Raw genomic sequence first — 22,587 nt, forward strand, 5'->3', positions numbered from 1 at the left:
CAGTCAATGAGGACATGGTCAATCTCCTTTGCCACACCGCCAGCGTTGGAATACCAAGTCCAGCGATGAGCTTGTGGGCGCTGAAACGATGAACCAGCCACCCTAAGTCCATGACTTCTTGCAAAGTCAAGGAACTTAGTGCTATTCTGGTTCATAGTTCCTGACCCATGGGGACCAACATATGTCTCATAACCATCCCTATCAGTTCCAATCGATGCATTGAAATCCCTCAAGACTAGAAGTGTATCTCGTCTGGGGCACTGATCAACCACAGACTCGAGCGTGGCGTAGAATGTGTCCTTCACGGTGAGGTCACTCGCCTCAGTCGGAGCATAGACAGAGACCAGGGAAATGACACCTCAGGAGTGACGAATCCTTAGTCTCATAATACGCTTGTTGACTGGTGTTACCTCAATTATCATTTGGGTCAGCTTATTGGACACAGCTACAGCAACTCCTTGAGTGTGGTAACCATCAGAGCGACCAGACCAATAGTAGGTGTAACCACCCACCATTATCTCGCCGCAATCCGGTCTCCGAACCTCAGAGAGTGCTGCAATACCGATGTCCAAACGCTTGAGCTCAGATGATAACAGAGACAGGTGATCATCCTCTGTTAGGGATAGGACATTCCAGGCACCCACCCGAAGGGACCGCCTCAAGTTAACCCAAGGAGACCGCCGTCTGGTGGACGACACCTCAGCACCATTCCAACACACTCTCCCGCAATCTGACTCGGGCATGTTTCCCTGTGGTTTCCCTCCTTTCATCAAAGATTGGGGGGTCCCTAAGGCTTTGCCCCAATCCTGTCATCCGGTGAGCTGCCCTGCGAAGGGAAGCTGCACAGGAGGTACTCCCACAGAATGGGTTTTCAGATTTTTTTTTTGCGTTTTTGTGTTTTGCGGAATGAAGGGTTTTACGGTGGCCGGAGTGCAAATCCTGCCACCAACCTCCTAATAAGTAACCCAACTGCAGGAGGACGTCCGCAGACACAGTTGGGCACTCGATATGGATGGCCGTTGGCTCACAAGGAGCTCCTCCGCCATTTGATCGGAAGAGGGCTTGCATGGTAAACAAGAGGAACTATCGCGAAATGATTCAGGAATTCTCTCTGCCTGAGATACGTACTCGGGCCCGTAGGAGAAACAACCAGATCCAGATGAGAACCCAGTGGTTCCAGTAGGATGAGGCACCGCCCCATACAATCAGGGAAACAAGGCGTTTTCTCAACCAACGTTTTGAGGGCCGCTTTATCTCCCGCTACGAAGACGTTGAGTGGCCACCGTATTCCCCTGACCTTTCTCCTCCAGACTTCTTCTTGTGGGGGTATCTCACGGACAGGATCTATGGAAACCCTCGGCCTCAGACTCTTGATCAGCTGAAGGAAAACATCCACCGAGAAATCCAGAACATTCCTCAGGAAAAGTTTCCCAAAGTGATGGAGAACATGAGAACGCGTTTGCAGGCAGTGATCGGACAACGTGGAGCCTACGTCGAACATGTGGTCTAAAAGAAAACGACGATTCTATACCAAAATTTAAATTTGGTGGCAATTTTGACATTGGTACAATAAACTGCAACCTTTCAGCTTTCTATCCAGCCATATATCTTTAAAAAATATATATGTTATGACCATCCTTTTTACAGATGAAAAGTTGTATATTTTTTTGGGACACCCTGTATGTGTATATAGCGATTCTCGGAACCGCATGCATCCAACAGATAGTGGTCCCATTACAGTTATTCCATTAATATACGTGTAGATAATCACTTCCCTTTTGTCGAGCGGGACAACAGGGGCGGGCATTGCGAGGATCTCAGAGCTTGGTTTGCTAACATCATTCCTTCCTCATTTCATTTCTAACTTAATTCCTACTCTTCTTTTCTGATTATTCCTGAGGTAAATCTGAGCCACGTGCGTCCTTCGCTGTGAGATGGGTTCTCGGCAAAGGCCAAGCAGGCATTACACCGATACCCGTCTGAAGAAACCACAGCCTGCCAAACGCACACACAGCAGGAATTTCCAACCAATGGACAAGAAACACACTCAGCACTACGCCCAGGCTGCGCGGGATGCGAGTGTGCAAGGCGAAAGCGGCGCGTTCCTTTCAACCCATTTCTGGACTAATTATATCGATCGGGTTTCGCCCCGTGCACACGATTGCAGAATCGTGTGAGCACTGGCCACGTGCGTAATGGTGGATCGAAACAGAAGATGTGTGGAACGTGCTCTCAAAGGCAGACCCATGCGCCGCTTGCGACACTTTATCATTCAGATGAATGGACACATCTCACTGTCTGTGCATGGGTTTGCCATAACATCTTACCTTCTCGCCTCTACGGCCAGCAAAGCTGCGATCGGGTGGAGGCATGTTGTCCAGCTCGGGCCACGTTGGCGCACACAGAGCGGGCGCGTTGGCCAGTGCGGGGTGGGCATGTGGGACCGACGCCACTCTCAGCCGGTCGTCAGGGCATAGCCTGGGGGTTCGTGCAAAGCTTTTCATGGTGCGGAGTTCGGTGTGGGTGATTCGTATCATGTCGTTAGGTCGGAGCAAGACATTTTTATGGATCGGGGTAACCTTGCCGGAAGTGGAATGTTGCTGCCTCTGGCCATCGCGGCCGGGCAGCGCAGGGGGTCGGGGCCAATCAGAGCGCCCGATTGGGGTGACCACACCGCGTCTCAGGGTGGCTCCCCGCCCAGCACCGTGGGGCCTATAAAGGTCCGAGCGGATCCTCTCTCTGCCCTGTCTCGCCTCCCGCTCAAGCTGGTCTTCGACTCCGCCTTCTGTAGTCATCGCTGGGCTCCTCCTCCTCTTCTCCGCCCACACAACGCTGACTCCACCCTCCCAACTCAAGCCCCTCCTTCACGCCCACGGTCTCGACGTGAGCTGCCCGAAGCAAGAGACGACGCGCCAGCTGTCAGACGTGGTACGCGTCACAGAGCATTCCCCCCCCAAACGTATTGGAAGCGCGTTTGGATACCGCGTATAGATTATACAAAGGTACCGAGAGACCGTAACCTCAACTCTCCTGTCTTGCTTCAATCCATCGTGTGTGTGTGTGTGTGTGTGTGTGTGTGTGTGTGTGTGTGTGTGTGTGTGTGTGTGTGTGTGTGTGTGTGTGTGTGTGTGTGTGTGTGTGTGTGTGTGTGTGTGTGTGTGTGTGTGTATGTGTGTGTCCTGGTGCCTGTCGATGTAAGTAAGCCTGCAGAAGATCGTTATTATTTTCGGGTTAAGTATGCTCTGCGTCCACTTTCATAAGTTGCTTGATTATTGTCACACCACACCCCTCTTCCCTGTCTCTGCATAACACACCCCAATAAATCGATTGATCATTACCACACTCCTTTTCCTCACCCCATTGTTAATAAATTACTATTAGAAATGTTACCTGCTCGTTTTTGTCTTTTTCCTCCATTGATCCAGCATGGTCTGAATCTTTGCTTCGCCGGGACTTTATTCCCAACAATTCGTTCCTTTTAGCCGGTACATCCTTGGCAGTGTCGCTCGGCTGCATCCGATCTGGTAAAGTGATCCGGTCCAGTGGAGTGATCCAGTTCAGAGAAGGCATACCGAAGGCATGTTCCCGGTTAATTAAATCACATGATTAGTTGGTTAACCCATAGACGGAGGACCCAAGGTCACGCGGTTGAGTTATTGGCGTCCACAGTCGGTTAAGCGACCCGCCGCGTCACGGAATTATCCGTGTGCGACAGCCTACAATTCCGGGGAGTCTGGTGCGAGCCGAGATAGCTACCCCCCCACCCGCAGTGGTCTTCAAACTCGACCCCTGGCCCGCAATCATATAATATATATATAGATATATATATATATATATATATATATATATATATATATATATATATATATATATATATATATATATATATTGTTGTGGTTACCAAATTCGCAAACCACCATTCAGGTCCCTTAGGTGAGGTATCTCGGTAAGTACATGTGTAGTTAGGCCCAAACCCGTTGTCTAGTGGGAATACATGTCATTTATGCGAGCTGCGACTCTTCAGGATAGCCGTTTTTCTTTTGCTATCTTTATTTTGGACCAACCGCCATGATTACCACCACAACCACAACATCAACCACCAACCACAACGCCGCTTCACCACAACCGCCACGACCTTCACGTCACACCTCGCAGCCGTCGCATCGCCACCGTTCTTGCGCCGCCTGTGGGTACCGGTGTTGGACTCGTGCAGGGCGCGCGCCGAACAGCGTGTACAAAATCACGGATTTTGTGCTTCAAAAACGGATCAAAAACGACACACGCCCACTTTTTGCCGTCCAATCGGTGAGCGAGGGGCGATTTGGCCCCGCCTCCAGGACGATCGATATATGCAAATTTGTGGATCAAAAAGCCTTCACGCCCACTTTTTCTCGGGCCAATGGGGAGCGAGGTGAAAGGTCAAAGGGAGGGGGTCAAAGGCGAAGCTACGGGGGGGATAAAAGGACCGTGTTCGTCAGTCAGGAGTGAGGAGAGTCCAAAGAAGAGTCCAACGGGAGAGTCCAAAGAAGAGTCCAAAGAAGAGTCCAGAGTCGGAGAGTCCCGAGGCGGAGAGGCGGAGAGTAGGAGAGTCGGAAGCAGAGGGTCAAGACTTCGCGGGCGGTGGAGCTGCTCGTCGTGTGCGGAACGGAGGGGACGAGCTGTGGAAAGGCGGCGACACCAGACGAGGGGGTGCTCGCGTCGTGCAGGAAGCTGCACCCGAGGGAGGCCGACAGCGCGACCTGGCCGAGGTGGAGACGCTCGTCGCACATAATAAAGATCCTCTATACCCCGAGCATCAGCAACCCCCTCCTGTTTCCCCCCGCGCTGAGATAGTGCGACCAAGGGGGCCCCTTTCCCACCCCCTGCCAGACACTGTCCGCGAGGTCCGCGGAGTTGGGGCGCCATCGCCGCTCCGCGTCTCATCACCAGACGGGTAGGCGCGACCCGGTCTCGGCCCCAGGCCCGCCTCATCCTTGAGGGTATTCTTTTCCTTGGTTTTGGGTATGTGTTGTCGGCGCCGTCTGTGAAGTAGAATTGTATAAGTGTTGCCGTGTGCTCGGTAGTCGGTATTAGCTCTGCATTGTGTTTTCGCTTTTACATTTGCTTTTTGTGTAAATTACATTGTGTCTTTTCTGTGTGCTTTTGGTGGAATTGAATATGTGTGCTTTCCGTTCGTCGCGAATAAATGTGCTTTATTGTTGAACTGTTTCCCGCTTCGCTTCGTCATTTCTCCCATTGAACCCTCATCTTGCTTCACGTAAAGGGTTGGTAGTGGGCTGAGTACGCCCGATAATTAATCGTACCGTCGAGGTCGACGATAACACCGCTCGGTTATTCTGATAGTACGGAACGGGTCGCTTAAGTGGCCCGTGTCCGAAGTCGACCTGCGGCGAGGTGCGATCGCCCGGTCTACCCTCCGCGTGGGTACTTAGGTAGGTCGAATTTGGCGAGCAACCCTATCCCACGCGGGGGCTGATTGGCTCGATCGCGGTGAGACCGAAAGGTCCACCCGTGACTGGTTCCCGGCGTTAGTCCGAGAGGGTCACGACTGGATTGTCCGTCCGGTGGGCGACGTGCCGCGATTCGAGTTACGTGGCCGTCAGCACGCCGGCGGGCGCGAAATCCGCAACAATATACACACACACACACACACACACACACACACACACACACACACACACACACACACACACACACACACACACACACACACACACACACACACACACACACACACACACACACACACACACACACACACACACACACACACACACACACACACACAGTCACATTTGCCACGGCGGCCGTGGGGTCTCCAAAATCTACGGCCACGAGCAATTATACGGCGGCCGCAGTATTTCCACGGTCACACAATGTAGCAGTCACATGTTTTTTTTCGGGTAGCCGCACGGCATATTTATAAATTGTGGAGACCGAAAACGTGGGGGTGCCGTACGGTCTTTAATTTGATGTCGCATGGTGACCTTAAGGGGGCCCTGCGGCAGCCATAGAATTTTCAAGGCAGATGTATGGTAGCCTCAAGGGTCCGCAGGGGGGCCCTAAGGCGAACGTGCGGCCAGACGGACAGTAATGAGTGGGTTATTTTTTTTTATTTTTTACCAGTTTTTTTTTTGTTTCGGATTTAATTGTTGAATTGCTACGGCGAACGTAGAAATGAAAAAAGTTTTAACTCCGCGTTATAATTCCACGACGACCTTACGGCCTGTAAAATATAGCCAAACGGCGTAGGGCCACCCTGAGGCCACCGCAGGAACTCTGCGGCCGCCGCACGTTTCTGTCAATTCAGAGGGCGTACGGCCGCCTTATCCTCGCCGTAGAGCAAATGTGACTTAGGCCTTAATGACGGGAATACGTTCTGAGAAATGCGTCGTTAAGCGATTTCGTCATTGTGCGAACATCATCGAGTGTACTTACACAAACCTAGATGGTATAGCCTTCTCCACACCTAGGCTATATTGTTGTGGGCTGGGCGTCGGCGGCGAGCACGACAGCGAGGTGGAGCAGTAGTCGGCTCCACCGAACACCTAGAATTTAGATCGTGCTTTTCGGAGAACTCTGAAAGGCACGGGTCCCTTACAGGACCGTGAATCACCAATAATTCGGCTGCGTGGAATAGGGTTAATTGCCAACTTCAATATACCTAAGTATCCATGCGGCAAAGCTACCGGGGAATTCACACCCTCGGCAGGCCTCTAGCGGAACGAGCCGTTATTGTGTTCGAACCGTGCGTAACCCGAGCAGATGGTTACCAAGACTCGTCGGTCCAAATGCATAATTTACCATTTCCCAACACGCACCATGCTAAGCCAATGAAAGAAGCACAGAAACGAGCTGATACATTTAACAAAATGGATATTTATTTACAATAGGCAGGGAGGGGAACACAGAAGAGCAGAGTTATCCGACTGTATTCCAATGCAATGTACAATGATCATACACACTTAAACAGTTTTACTTATAGGACGGCGCCACATGCAGACACACACTCAAAAGAAAATGGACCCAATTGGTCTTTATTCGACCCTCGCAGCCAAGGGGATAGTCGAGCTGGGGGTCAGAGGTCTGTCGGGGTACCTGACCGAGTTTGTGCGGCTTGGCCTGCGACTGCACGTGTGGGACCCGTGGTCCGTGGGAGCTTGGATGGTGGATAGCGGATCCAGGGTCACTCCTTGTAGAAGGCCAGCGGAGACTCCAGGCTTGAGAGCTCCAGCAATGACGACAGCGCACCCAAACTGCCTTCCAAGAACTACTCCCTCCAATGAACTCTCAAGAATTCCCAAGGACACGCATGAACTCTGAACTCTCCGAACTCGAACGAGCGCATGAACTCTCCACACACCCACACAGCTGAGGGTCGCATCGTCCTTTATCGACCGCTCTGAGCGGGGCGGGGCTTTGGTGGAGCTGATCGCCCTGATTGGACAGGGACCTCCATGGGTCCGCCTTTTCTGGGCGGGGTTATGGCTGAGCCGGGAACCCCCCACCCCCCTGACACGTGTCTGTACCCCTCTTGGGAGAGAAACAATTCTGCCTCGTGGTGTTGGAATGCAGACCAATTTGAGGAAGTCGAATCAAGCACACGAGGACCTCGCCTTGTATGCTACAGCCGTGAGGCGAGGGCGCAAGTGCTGAAAGACTCTGTGTCTGCAAGTGGAGGGGATCTGGAGATTTAAATAACCTAACAATAAAAATAACTCTGCAGCGCATGTACATTTAATTCCCATTAGACTAGGGACGGGACCCTAACTAGAAACACATGCTTACTGATATAACTGATCTTCTGGGACCTGTCTCTTGTGTGCTCATGGCTTTCAGATTCGTAACAATATGGTATGGCCTATTGTTCAGAGCCTATAAATCTGTACAGCATGTTACTGTGCTGAATACTGTCTGCAGTTGTAGCAATGGGAAGTATTTGTGTATCTACACATAGAAAAGGTACAGTAAAAATACGATATCAAAGATTAAAAAAAAAATGGTACTCCTGTTTAGGGCACTTACCATGAATGGAGCTTGCAGGACTGGAAGTTGCTCCGGGTGAGCCAGTGAGTGAGTGGTGAGTGAATGTGAAGGCCTAGGACATTACTGTACTCTACTGTAGATTTTATAAACACTGTACACTTAGGCTGCAATAAATTTATAAAAAAATATTTTTCTTTCTTCAATAATAAATTAACGTTTGCTTACTGTAACTTTTTTACTTTATAAACTTAAAAAATTCACTTTTTGATGAACACTTAGGGGCCATGATGAACAAAACGACACGAGATTAAATCAAGCACACGGAAAAATGATGCAATCAAGAGACGCGGTAAACACGAGATGTATGAGGCTGCTGCGTAACACGGCACACTTTTTTACAGTAAACTTTTTTTTTATATACAAGTCGGAAGTGTACACTCTAAAGTCTAAAATAACGACAAAAAGTACAGTATCATAAATACATAAATGGGTAACAGTTGTTTATTATCATTATATAAGTATTATGTACTGTACATAATTGTATGTGCTATACTGCACTTTGATACGACTGGAAGCACGACGACATCACTTGGTGATAGGAATTTTTCAGCTCCATTATAATCTTATGGGACCACTCGTATATGTGGTCCGTCGTTGAATGAAACGTCGTAATGCAGCGCATGACTGTATATGTGGATATGTATATATGTGGATATATATATATGTATATGTATATGTATATGTATATGTATATGTATATGTGTATATATATATATATATATATATATATATATATGTATATGTATATGTATATGTATATGTATATGTATATGTATATGTATATGTATATGTATATGTATATGTATATGTATATGTATATATATATATGTATATATATATATATATATATATATATCTATATATATATATGTATGTGTATGTGTATGTGTGTATGTATGTATGTATATATATATATATATATGTATATATATATATATATATATATATATATATATATATATATATATATATATATATATACAGGGTGTCCCAAAAAAAATATACAACTTTTCATCTGCAAAGAGGATGGTCATAACTTATATATTTTTTCAAGATATATGGCTGGATAGAAAGCTGAAAGGTTGAAGTTTATTGTACCAATGTCAAAATTGGCACCAAAATTTAAATTTTGGAATAGAATCGTCATTTTCTTTTAGACCACATGTTCGACGTAGGATCCACGTTGTCCGATCACTGCCTGCAAACACATTGTCATGTTCTCCATCACTTTGGGAAATGTTTCCTGAGGAATTTCTGGATTTCTCGGTGGATGTTTTCCTTCAGCTGATCAAGAGTCTGAGGCCAAGGGTTTCCATAGATCCTGTCCTTGAGATACCTCCACAAGAAGAAGTCTGGAGGAGTAAGGTCAGGGGAAAACAGTGGCCACTTAACGTCTTCGTAGAGGGAGATAAAGCAGCCCTCAAAATGTTGGTTGAGAAAACGCCTTGTTTCCCTGGCTGTATGGGGCGGTGCCCCATCCTGGTGGAACCACTGGGTTCTCATCTGGATCAGGTTGTTTCTCCTACGGGCCTGAGTACGTAGCTCATGCAGATAGAATTCCTGAATCATTTCGCGATAGTTCCTCTGGTTTACCGTGCAAGTGCGTCCCTGGTCATCTTCAAAGAAGTATGGACCAATTATCCCATACCAACCAACCGCCACCCACATGGTGACTTTGAGAACAGATCGAGGCACCAGTTCAGTTGATGCATTACCAGGATTTTCAGTTCCCCAGTACCGAAAGTTTTGCTTGTTTACCTCCCCAGACAAGTGAGCATGGCAATCGTCCATCATGTGAAATTTTTTGAGGAAGTCTGCATCTTCCTCCAACTTCCCTGAGAACCAATTTGCAAAGTCTAGTCGTTTGCGTTTCTTTTGATCAGTAAGCACCGTTTCCGTTTGAATTTCGTATGCAAAGGCATGAATGTCCTGGCGAAGGATCCTCTGAACGGTGCTCTTATGAATGTTTGTCTCGGCAGAAAGTCGTCGAATCTACTTTTTTGGGCTCTGAACGACTGCCTGTCTCACCATTTCCACATTTTCTTCACTACGACCTGTCCTCTTCCGACCACTGTGACCCTTGTGAAGGTCACAGATAGTTCCCACATTGGTAAACTTTGCAATGGTGCACTTTATTGTCCAAAGGTTTGGTGCATGGCGCAAGTGGATACCGAAATGTCTCGAGTAAAGACGTTGCACCTGTATGACACTTTTTGTCTGGTGCCAAAGTTCAACAATTGTCGTCTGTTGTAGGTCAGTCTTGGCATTTTTCTGACACTTGCTTGGTATCAAAATAAACTTCAGGGTCTCTGCAACAACAAATGAAGCATTAGTGACAAAATTACTGCTTTTTTAGGATCAAACGAAGCATTTTAAAAGTTGTATTTTTTTGGGGACACCCTATAAATATATTTATCTGTAATATAACTCAGTGGACATGTAATTTATAGCTCCTCTTGCGTTTATGGTTTTTCCAATGGGACTTTTTTTTTTCTATTATTATGTTCTTTTTTATAATACCCTCACCAGAGGAGATGGTATTGCATTTGGGTTCGTTTGTTTGTCTTCTTTGACTGTCTGCACATAATTTGCTAACGTTGGCCACAAACGCCACCTAGTGGTAGCCAGTATTACGCATTAACTTTTTTTTCAACCGAGTACCTCTGTCAGGTATGGACAATTACAATGCAAGCATGTCTGTAAAGTAACTACTATTGGCATGCCAGTGTCTGTAAAAGTTGTTGCAGTAAGAATGTGAGTATGTACTATAAAGATATATCGATGTCAGTAAAATACTTGTGTCTATAAAATATGTGCGATTGGATTGTGGATCTATAGAATAAAACCTAAAATGTCTGTCTGCTGCATGGACAAAATATATGTCACCAGTGCATCGTCTACACACTGTAAAACAAATATTGGCGAGGGTCTGCAATCTCTGCTCTTTCAGTTAAATTTTTTTTACCTTTTTAATTTTTTTATTGTTTTTTTTTGTAGAAGTGGTGGACCTGACACACGAGTTGCAAACTGACAACGATGTGGTTGATCTGACGAGCACCAATGATAGTATTGTGGTAAGTGTGGATTATATGGCGTACTTGTAAAGCTTGTTGGCAAGAATTTTTTACAGCATTGTCGTCTGATTTATGTGTAATAAATTGTGCTTTGTAGCTTTTTGAAACCCATTTATCGTGAAATACGACTGCATCATACCTGCAAGCATTGTGCTTCCCTGGCTCAACACTCAGTCTGGGTTTTAAATTGTTCAATATTTTATTCTGTGCTCTGAATACAACATGTTGTGTGAGAAGTTTCATTTCGTTAATTACCCTGCTCGCATAGCACAAAGCATGGGAAAGCAATTGGGTGCGTGCGTGCGTGCGTGCGTGTGTGTCTGTGATCAAGGAACAACTTAAATCAAATGGAATTCCATATTTTGAACACTGTAAAACACTAATCGGCTGCTGTTTAGCAGTATTTTGGTTCTGAATTTGGCAAAATTGTATGGTGTCTCCTCCCGCTTGCTCATGTGCACAGTGGGGTAAAGCAATTGCGTCAGTCTGCCTGCCTGGCAGTCAAAAATATTTGAAAATAATTTCAAAACGGGAAACTTACCATTTTTAGGGACGTCATAAAGAACACAAACAAGAGGCACGAAAAACGAATTTAACGTATCAAATAAGGTGGTAAGGTGGTGGATAGTGTATCCTAAATGCATCATTCAGCAGTAATAAAATTTTTTTTTAACTGACTTCAATTTTTTTTTCTTTTTTTCTTCAGCCTTTAAAATTTTTATTTTCTATCGATCAATTTATATATTTTGAACTGCAGAACACATTGCCTTGTTTTGTACTTCCAAAAACCTTCAGTTTAGCAGTACTTTTAATTGTACGTCGTCTTAACCGATCAAATTTGCCACTCGAGCTCTAAGGGCAGAGAAATGTCGACATTCAGACAATATGGCAGCGTACAGTGATGCAACGCCTGGACTACTTTTGTCCAAGTAAAAATGGAGGGGGTAACCTTTCCCTTGTCCTTTTTCTCAAGACTGCATTGGATAAGTGTTCTATGAACTCTAGTTATTGTATTGATATCCAACTGTGGTTTATTTGCTGTAATTGTAAAAAAGTAAAAGCCTGGTGTTGGCTTAGTGGTTAGGGTGGCGGCTTGGGATCCTAGGGTCCTGAGTTAAAGCCCTGTTGGCCGCTGAATTAATATACACCAGGAGGTTGACTCAGCCTGTCATCCTTCTGAGGTCGGCAAAATGAGTACCAGTGTACTGGTAAGGGAGACACTGCATCAGTGGCATGGCCGCGTCCCAACCAATGATGCAATCAGCAGCTACAGGCTGCACTCGATAGAGAGAGATTGTAAAAAAGTTGAATTTTACTCTGCTGTGTTGTTGCAAAAATTGTTTTTCTTTGTTTCTCTTTCCATGCTCTTCCTGACACCTGTGAAGGTTGTAGATGGAGGTAATTATGAAATTGTTTCCTCAACGTATTTTAATTTTCTGTTGTTTAATCTCACCCTATAATATTGTCGTGCAGGTATGTATTTCTTTCTCTGACGATTCAGAAATGTAAAGATGCCGCATTAAAACCACTTTATCGATTAGCTACAGTATGCATAAATTATGGAGGTGCACCAGGTTGAATTTTGTAATGCTAACTGATTCGTGTATTCGATAAAGTTTACTCATTGATGAGAATAAAGCACCTATCTTGTATAATTCCCGAGATTTAAACAAATATTTGAAGAAGACAAAGTGGGGTGAAAATGGGGGCAGTGTATTGCAGCGTATTGAGCTGCTGTCCCTGTTTCTCACAAATATATATATATATATATATATATATATATATATATATATATATATATATATATATATATATATATATATATATATATATATATATTGTTAACGAATGTCATTCCCCCATTTTACATAATTCTACTTTAAAAATATTGTTGTGGAAATGGGCCCTGAGTGTGTTATTAAATATAGGATTAGCCCAGATCCCCCCTTAAATGCATGTTTAGCCAGGTTGTTTGGTAATCGGATGTTACATGTGTGTCGGGAGGTGTAACAGGCTGTCCATTGTTCATATGGTGGTGGTGTACCGAGAGGTGCCTTCTTCTTCCTTTCCCCCCCTTCTAACTAGCCCCTACCCAGCGCCCTGACAGACTCAGTCAACAAGACATGTCAGCAACCCATTGGCGGAGAGCTGCTGCAATCTCGAACGATGGACCAATCACGGGTCCCCGGAGGCGGTCCTCAAAAGGCCCGCCCCGAAAGGCAAGAGGAACTGCCTGAGGTGAATCTGCGATCTGCTTCGGGAGAAAGGCCCGATCCGAAAGGCAAGAGGAACTGCATGAGGTCTGTCTGCGATCTGCTTCAGGAGAAAGGCCCGACCCGAAAGGCAAGAGGAACTGCATGAGGTCTGTCTGCGATCTGCTTCATGAGGAGTGGTTTGGTCGGCTGTTCCTCCTCGGTTATGGATCCAGGCTGAGGTCATCCACAGGTTCATCCTGAGTCCAGTCACGGAGCCTCTGACTGTCCTGACTCCCTGCATGGCTCGACACGTCTTTCATCCCATCGATCCGCCTGCGGAGCCCAACACCGGGATTGGCCTAGTCTGGTGTATGGGCCAGGCCTGGATTCGCATACTAGACCTTGTGAGAAACCAGCTGGAACACACCATAGATCTTTCTCTCCTGTGCCATCGACCTTACGGGGGCTAAACGCGCCGAGGCTGGTGCGTGAGCGGTGCGACAAAAGGAGGCCGTCGCCGCCATCTTGCCACGCGGCATGCGCGAGCGATGCTGATAGGAGTACGAGCGCCATCTTGCCACGCTGCATGCTCGAGCTTGGGCGCTCGAATCCGACAACATCGGCTTGTCACGAGCCACATTCGTGCCTTCGACACTTTTTCCTCTCGTCCATGAGGCATCACCAAGTAATCTGTGTCTTGTCTGCATGTTGTCCAGGCCTAAGGCTTATTTTGCAAACCCGTATCCGTAGCTCCCCAGTTAAGAGCGGGTTATATATTAATTATCACATTGTCGTGAATGTTTTGCTTGTGTCGTGTTTCCCCGATGTGTCCCCAATAAATCTGGCTGATTCATATCAAAGTTTCCGCCTTGAATTTATTCGTGCCGCGCCGAGGAACAATCCGCTCGATTTGTATATAAAACCAAAACGGGCTACGGACTGGCAGACTTCGCTCGGTCTCTGATCAAACCCAGTCTGTAGCCGGGGTCTATATCCCCAACTGGTAAGGCCCAGGTGTACGTTGGTATTGTGATCAGAGGTGCGTGACCCGAGACCTGTGCCGAACTTGCCGGCGTTATAACCCCTGAGATGGCGGTGCTGTTAAGGACGCCGATTCTTCAACATCTGGTGTCCGGAGTGGGGTGCGAATCCCTCCAGCTCCATAAATTTGTTAAGCCGCCAAATCTTCAACAATATTTCCCCCTTTCCTTCTTCTGATAAACAAGTGAGGGATGAAGATCTGTTGTGGCCTGCCATGTACTGTATCTGTCTTTAATGGGTCATAACCTTAATGTGATGGGACCTTGCTGATGACCCTGTCTGTCTGACCTATCTCTATCTGTCTTTGGACTTGTCTTTGTCTCTTTATATTTGTCTCTATTCACACTGTAAGTGATTTTGGTCAAAATTGATTTCAAAATCTACAAATTAGAGCTGGAGACACTAAATACAGCGATGTACTGAAGGTGAAATTTTATAGCATTAGAATAGAAATGTTGGAGTTGGAAAAACAACCTCAAAGAGTATTCTCGACTTTTATGTACAGTACTCTTCATTTGGCATTTAGTCAACAAATGTTAAATGGTGAGCCCTGTAAGTGTAAAGGAATGGATGATTTCTCTTCCAGAATGTTTACTTTAATATACTTCAGATTTCACTGATCCGTATATTGCAATCGTGTAATTACCACTAATCTTGGAATAACACAACCGGTTGGGTGGGGGGTGGGCATAAATCTGTCAGCAAAGGACCTAATTGCCCTGGGTCTGCTTCTTGCTCACCCTGCATTCTCATCTCTTTATCCAAACCCATATTCCTCTGGTTCCACATGCTGCAGAAAACCCTTACTTGTTAACATCCCTATGAATAAGGTGAACACTCGTCTCCATTCATTTAACCCCCCCCTTTTTTTTTGCATGTGGAACGGTATTCTCAAATGTTTCCTGCTTCCCCCACTCCCCAAACCTTCATGTCTGCTACTGCCTCATGGTCTTTCCCATTTCATCTCCGAGCTTTACTGGATTGATGGATAATTCACAGGCGCATAAGGCTGCCGAGGCAGTCTCATTGGCTGGGGTCCTGGATGGGTCACCACTGAGACACGGGGCACTTGACTAGCTCAGGCTTATCTTTAGCCCACTAAAATTTCTCTCCTGATTTTCGTTCCAATTCCAAAAGTCCCAATTTCCATGCAATTCACATTTGTTGGATGTCACCAATCTGGTTTTGTAAGCATAATCCTCGATACCTGTACTTGTTTACCTCTCTCCTGAACAGTACTCGTATTTTGTTGGCTGGAAAGAATATTTAAGTACAGCGGAATTTTTTTAATTTTCTTTTTTCATTGATGCTCTTTTATATCTCTCCCCACTCCTTATTTTCCCCAACCAATTTGTAGATTCTTCTCTTTACCTAGATGCCAATCTTTCCTCTCTGCTATTAAGCAGTGGTGATGAGGCTGCGTATGGTGATGAAGATGTTCAGGAGATTACGGGTGAGCATGTCCCAAAACAAAGGTCGAAGCACCAAAAACGGTAAGAAATAGAATAAGGTCAATAACTTTCTTGGCTTTGCAATTTTCAGGAATTTATCGAAATGGAAAATTATATTTTACCAATTCCGTATGCTTAAATCTCAAACCAGTGTAATGGTGGTTCATTTTGCTCTGTGATAAAAAATTGCTCTTGTATTATTGATTTGGTTAGCAATACATTTTTGTATTGCTGTAGTCTGTCACAAAGTATAAATGTAGCCTGAATCCTAAACACCATTTTGTTCTTATCCAGCAGACATGGTGCTTCTGTATCGGTCGAGGGAGAAGGCTCAAAACGTTCCTCATTCGAGATGCTTGGCCAAAGGTTAACCTGCCCTGTTTGCATGGATTCTGTCGACCAGGCAAGCGGCGATCGATCATTTGCTTTTGTGAATGGCTCCATCATGCAATTAAAAAATATATGTATTTATTTATTTATTTGTTTGTTTGTTTGTTTGAACGAACAAATTTATCTTGCCAAGCTTTTACCTTATATTTGTCTATTCAATACATCTATTATATATTGTTGGGCCTATAAGGTTTGTTGTTGATATATTGCCATAAAATTGGGAGTGTATTTGAGGGAGTCAAGCCTCTTGTTGCATTTCCTCATTTGTTTAAGTCCCATGGCTGCTCAGTGCAGGTATTTTTTCCCAGTTGAACATCATTCCTGGTCAGCTGGTTCGTAAAACAGTTGTGCCAATCCTACATGCTCTATGAGCTGCCAACGCCAAACTAATGCGACATGGCGCAAGGTGCTGAATGTGATATTGCCGTAATGGTCATTCAAGTGAGGAGGGTAGGGATTATGAATGTTTGTGTCGGGGAAGGAGGCATTGATTCATGTCCAGGCTTTCTCAAGCTTAAAATGTGTTCTTTATTTGTAAGCAACATCCTCTTCCATTTCTACCCGTTATTTTTTCTCTCCTCATTAATATCCACCCCTCTTACCAGCAGATGTCTGTTCTGCCTGATTGGATGACCTTTAGATACCACTCAGATTCTGTATCCACTCGCTGTTCAATGAGGTGATGAGATTGAATTGTCCAAATCTCGATGATTGACTGCTCCCATGGATGATCCAAGTTGACGATGAATCGGGCAGTCACTAACTGGAAGGAATTATTTGGTTCTCTCTGCCTGGTTGGATGGCCTTTGAACACAATGAGGACGTTCTGCTATTGAAATGTTAAAACTTGGATGGACAGTGCCTAGCTGATGATCCAGATGGTCATTGAATCAGGCATTCACCAAGTTGAAGGAATCCTTTAGATCTTTCTTCTTGCTCTCGTCTTTATTGGATGCCTTTTGGATGCAACCCAGATCGTGTACATACTTCTGGGATAGAGGGGTCGAACCCTCGATGATTGATGGTTCCCAGCTGATGATTGGAATGGTCATTGAATCGGGCAGTGCAATCGATTTAAACTGAAGGAATTCTTCAGATCTGTGTCTCCTCTTTTCTCATTTGTTCTTTATCACTTCCCATTTAGTAATAGTGTTCACCACCTATCCCCTGCAAAACATTATCCTTTTAATATTAGTCATGTGACCTTCTACAAGCCTATATTTTGGAGCAAAAAATGAATAAACCCTTGCATAAAAATTGAATAGAAACCCATTTAATTTCTTGGCTATTCATTTTTTCAGGAATATTCATGTTTACAGATCATTTCGCTACTTTTCTTATCAGCTCAACTACTTCCATCCGTATTTATTTAATCGCTCCATTCCATTCTTGTTTATGAGTAATGGCAGAGGAAGATGAATCGTGTCTTGCAATGCAATTCCCTCCCATTCCCCCCCCCCCAATTATAAGAGGTATCTCTGCTCTTTTTGAGTGTCATGTTGGGGTTTCTTTTCCAGGTGTTAAAAAGTGGACGGATCGCTTGCTCTACGGTTTGCGGGCACATCTTTTGCAGCGTGTGCATCCGTGACAGTTTGAGCGCCACTGGATGCTGCCCCACGTGCCGTAAAAAACTTCGGAAGAGTCAGTTCCACCCAATTTACTTGTGACGACTTTTATCCATGATATCAAGCATCGACAATTTACTTTTGCAGCTTTTGTATACACGGACTTCTAATGAGCTCCCTTCCATTTCTTCCCACACGCCTCCAAATTGAAGCTCACGGCGGCACCAAAACGAGGCAAATTTATTTCCTTTGCAATTTCAAAACCAATGACATCCTGAAGAGTCAAGTGTAACATGATATCTGCTTCATTTTGCTTCCTCTGCATAACAACTAAATGTCTTTGCTGTTATGTTTCTTTGTACATTGTTGATATAGTAGTGTATTGAAGAGAGAATGTAATGTTATAATTTGATTATTAAATAAAACTTCTAAGTAGTTTTACTTAAGAATAAAGGTTGACTTCATATCCTGGATATATAACCATCTTCGAATTGCAAATTTGGATCTGAAATTTTGAAATATGACAACTATTTTGCTTCAATCAAGTTAGAGTTAAAAAAAAAAAAATTGTTGGACGGGGGGCTGTGGAGCTGAGAGATCCGTTGCCAGGTGAGTTGAAAGACTATCATCATCACATCATTTTAAAGCCATTATCCCTGAGCAGGGGTCTGCTTTTTGCGGGCTCCATTCATGGTACCCTTTCTTGCGGCAATGTTTTTACGGTCAGATGCCCTTCCTGACACCAACCCTTTAGTCGCCTTCGACCCTGCAGGGATAATTACCAGTATACTGGTGCTCATGTCACCAACCTTCGGAAGGATGTGGTGGTGGTCGTATGGCAGCTTAGCTGCCGGGGTAGCTATCATTTCTTGAAGCGTGACTGTGTCGCTGATGCAGTGCCCCTCTACCAGTACACACACTGGAACTGGTACTCATTTCGCTGACTTCGGAAGGATGACAGGCTGATTCAACCCCCCTGATGCTAACTCGGCAGCCAGCGGGGCTCGAACTCAGGACCCCAAGGATCCCAAGCCACCACCTTAACCACTGAGCCACACTAGGCTTGCGGTGAGTTGAAAGACTATAACAGTACCAAAGCACTTGCAATGGAAACCAAACTGCCTGTCCATGACTGAAGACATGAAGAAAAGATATAACTTAAAGGTCGACAGGAATTCTAGGTTTTACTCTTTGGCTGATTATGGGTAGAAGGCTGACTCATCTCTCGTTCAGAAGATTGGTCTTGGCACCCTTCTTAAAAGTGGTCATGAATTGCCTTTCACAAAGGAGTCCTGCTTCCAACAGGTTTTGGACGACCTTGGAGCAGGCTCGGGAAAGAGTGAACTTGCTACCAATCTGAAGAACACATGTTGGAGTGCTTATGGCACATATACTTTTTTTCTTTTCTTTTTAAAATTGTGTATCTTTAGTGTCTGAATCTTTAGTTTCGTGTCTCTGTCTGTTTGTTTGTTTGTTACTTCCACCACCGAAGGTGGATGGAGGTTATGTTTTCACCCCTGTCTGTCTGTTTGTTTCTTTGTGAACAAAATATCTCAAGGTTGTGGATGGATTCAGATGAAATTTGGTGGAGAGCTTGGGTATGTGACAGACGAAATGATGAGATTATGGTGGAGATCTGAATCCGGATCTGGATCCGAGAATTTTAAAGTGATTTTTCACCATTGAGATGATACGGCGAAAACAATATCTCGCACAATATCTGAAAAAGTTATGGACTGATTTGGCTGAAGCCTGGTGGATGCGTTGGTTAGGTGACAATAACAAGCCGATTAAATTTTAGTTTTGGTCCGAATCCAGATCAGGCCTATCAGTGGGACACAAAATTTAAACTAATGAGCTTGGTGGAGGTACAGTGGCCATCAAAAGTCTATGCCCCCTTTCAAGATTTTCACCTTTTGTTTTCTTGTAGCCTGGAATTAAATTGCGTTAAATCACACTTTATCCACCTTTATTTACACATCGTAACCCATAACTTCCAAGTAAAAAACAATTTCGACAAATTTCAGAAAATTTATGAAAAATACAAAATGAGAATATCTTGGTTGGATAAGTCTCCATCCCCCTGAATTGATACTTGGTGGAAGCACCTTTGACAGCAATTACACTTGTGTCTGTTGGGATAGGTCTCAACCAACTTTGTACAAGTTGATTGGGCAATATTTGCCCATTTTAATGCACAAAACTGTTCAAGCTCAGTCACGTTTCATGGGGTGTGTTGATGGACAGCAATCTTCAATTCATGCCACAGATTTTCGATTGGATTTAGGTCGGGGCTCTGACTGGGCCACTCTAAGGACATTTATCTTTTTGTTCCTTAGCCATTCCAGTTTAGCTTTGGCTGTGTGCTTCTGGTCATTGTCATGCTGAAAGGTGAACTTCCATCCCAATTTCAGCTTTCTTGAAGAGGGCAGCAGATTTTCCTCAAGGATTTTACTACATCCATTTTCCCTTCGATCCTGACAAGTGCCCCAATCTCCATGAGAAACATCTCCATCACATCATGATGACACCACCATGCTTCACAGTGGGGATGGTGTTCTTTGGGTGATGTGCTGTGTTGGGTTTGCGTCAAATGTAACATTTTGCATTTAGGCCAAGAGGTTATATCTTGATTCTGTCAGACCACAAAACTTTTTTCCACATGGCTTCAGAATCTCCAGAGTGCTTTTTTTTTTGCATACCTTAAACAGGACTCAAGGTGGGCTTTTTGAGTAATGGCTTCCTTCTTGCCACTTTACTATACAGGCCAGACTTGTGGAGTGCTTAGGATATCGTTGTCACATGCACACAGTGACCAGTCTTTGCCGTAAAGGCATGTAGCTCTTTCAAAGTTGCCATTGGCCTCTTGGTGGCCTCTCATCAATCTCCTCCTTGCTTGGTCATCCAGTTTGGAAGGATGGCCTAATCTCAGCAGGGTCTTTGTGGTACCATCTACCTTCCACTTCTTAATGATTGTCTTGACTGTGCTCCAAGGGATATTCAAGGCCTTTGAAATATTTTTATACCCATCCCCTGATCTTTGCCTTTGCACAACTTTATCCCAAAGGTCTTTTGAAAGCTCCTTTGTGCTCATGTTTGAGATTTTGCTGTGAAATGCACTACTCAGCAGAGGAAACGTACAGGAACAGCTGATTTTATTCTGAAATAATCAGTATCACTAAAATTTAACAGGTGGAGGCCAATTAACTTGGTGTGTGATTTTTTGAATGTGATTGGTTACTCCTGAGCTAATTTACAATTGTTATTATAAAGGGGGTGGATATTCCACCCCCTTTTTTTTTTTCCATATTCCACTTTAGATATTCCAGTTTTGTATTTTTGATTAATTTTCTGAAATTTTTCGAATTTGCTCTTCACTTAAGTTGTGGGTTATGATGTGTAAATAAAGGTGGGAAAAGTTGGTCTAATGCAATTTAATTCCAGGCTATAAAGCAGCAAATGGTGGAAATTTGGAAAGGGGTGTAGACTTTCTATAGGCACTCCGCAGCGTGCCCTCATAGTTTGTCGTTATAACTTGAGAATGGATTTCAATAAGTGCAACGACTGTGGATTCGGGAAACTTCCGGGTAGGTTTGTGACACAAAATATAATAAGAAAAAGAGCAATCGTAGATTGTAAACCCTTGCCAGCACTTCTTTTGTGTGGTGTTTGTGTACTTGTGTGTTATGTAATCAATAAGAGACAACAAGAACTGCCACTTTTCACTGTTGGCCGTTTCAAAGAAAATATTTGAAGGGTTAAAAAAAAAAAATTAATATGGCTGCCAAACCACGTGACTGATGATGTCATCAATTTTTTTTCTGTGGACCAATTTATCCTGAAATGACCCTCAAAATTTTTTACACTGATTGGAAGCATTCTATGTCTGCAAGTATGACGTCATAACCAAGGCACCGATGACATCATTTTTTTTAAATCACATTTATTCCCCATAAGGATACTTGCTATCATGGCAATGCCATGTGCCAAGTTCCAATTTTTACCTTGGTGCAGTTTCGGAGATGCAGAAGTCCAAAGTTTTTCCTTTTCCCAACGTGGCTGCCACACCACGTGACCTATGACGTCATAATTACCATTATATCGATTCGAATCCGCCGGTGGGCGGAGGTAACTATAGTTAATAGCAGAGTCCCTGCCCTACGGGCGATCTTGTTCCAAGCATGTAACATGTTCTTCTACGCATACCTTTATTTGGACGGTGTATAGGATACTGACAGTTCTGTATCGGCAAAAAATATATATACCCATGAAGTTACGTGCATGAAGCAAAAACATACCAACTAATTATAATTTAAAACACCTCACTGTACAGGAAAACGTGGGGACAGGATTACTGCACTGTAAATGGTGGTGACTTGTAATACCCTCTCACACCTGGAGGCGGCGCTACATGATACACGTTTACATCGAGAATTTACGTTCCCTCCCCCTGCCCACCAAGACCACCGGCAAACATAAAAACTCCCCTATACATAGATTAGGGTCATGCTGATTCTCTGTAGCAAGTCTGGATGTAATCGGCCCAGAGCTTTAGGAGTAACACGACAACCAAACACACACAAACACCGCTCCGTGAATTATCGTAAGGATTGTGAAGAACATGCACGGGTTCCATATATGCAGTGTATGTGCTGTGTTGGGATCTGTTCGTCATCTTATAACCGCCAAGAATAGTTTCTCTGCTCAGGTTTCTTGGATTGTGATTTCCCTCCGTGCCAGAGATGTTACAGTATTTTGCAAAACAATCGACAACTCGTGAAACGTGTGCAAAGTTGAAATGAAAGCAAAGACAATGTACTTTGCA

At 44.6% G+C, this 22,587-nt stretch overlaps 1 protein-coding gene across 3 annotated transcripts in view; it reads left to right on the forward strand.

Annotated features, from left to right (window-relative positions):
* The window catches only part of RNF4 (ring finger protein 4), a 53,541-nt gene extending 32,356 nt beyond the window's left edge, over positions 1–21,185 (forward strand). For 2 of the 3 annotated variants that reach the window (XM_085848323.1, XM_085848321.1), the window contains exons 3-7: positions 11,044–11,120; positions 12,506–12,518; positions 15,714–15,849; positions 16,102–16,210; positions 17,715–21,185. In XM_085848323.1, the coding sequence (XP_085704449.1) occupies positions 11,044–11,120; positions 12,506–12,518; positions 15,714–15,849; positions 16,102–16,210; positions 17,715–17,864 (485 nt within the window). In that variant the 3' untranslated portion in view covers positions 17,865–21,185. The remainder of the gene's footprint in view (positions 1–11,043; positions 11,121–12,505; positions 12,519–15,713; positions 15,850–16,101; positions 16,211–17,714) is intronic. The other variant, XM_085848322.1, reaches the window with a different exon arrangement.
* The last annotated feature ends 1,402 nt before the right edge of the window (positions 21,186–22,587 follow it).

Source organism: Eptatretus burgeri, chromosome 12 (genome assembly GCF_056783735.1).
Source record: "Eptatretus burgeri isolate ZD-2024b chromosome 12, Ebu_testis_v1, whole genome shotgun sequence".
NCBI classification, from domain to species: domain Eukaryota; kingdom Metazoa; phylum Chordata; class Myxini; order Myxiniformes; family Myxinidae; genus Eptatretus; species Eptatretus burgeri.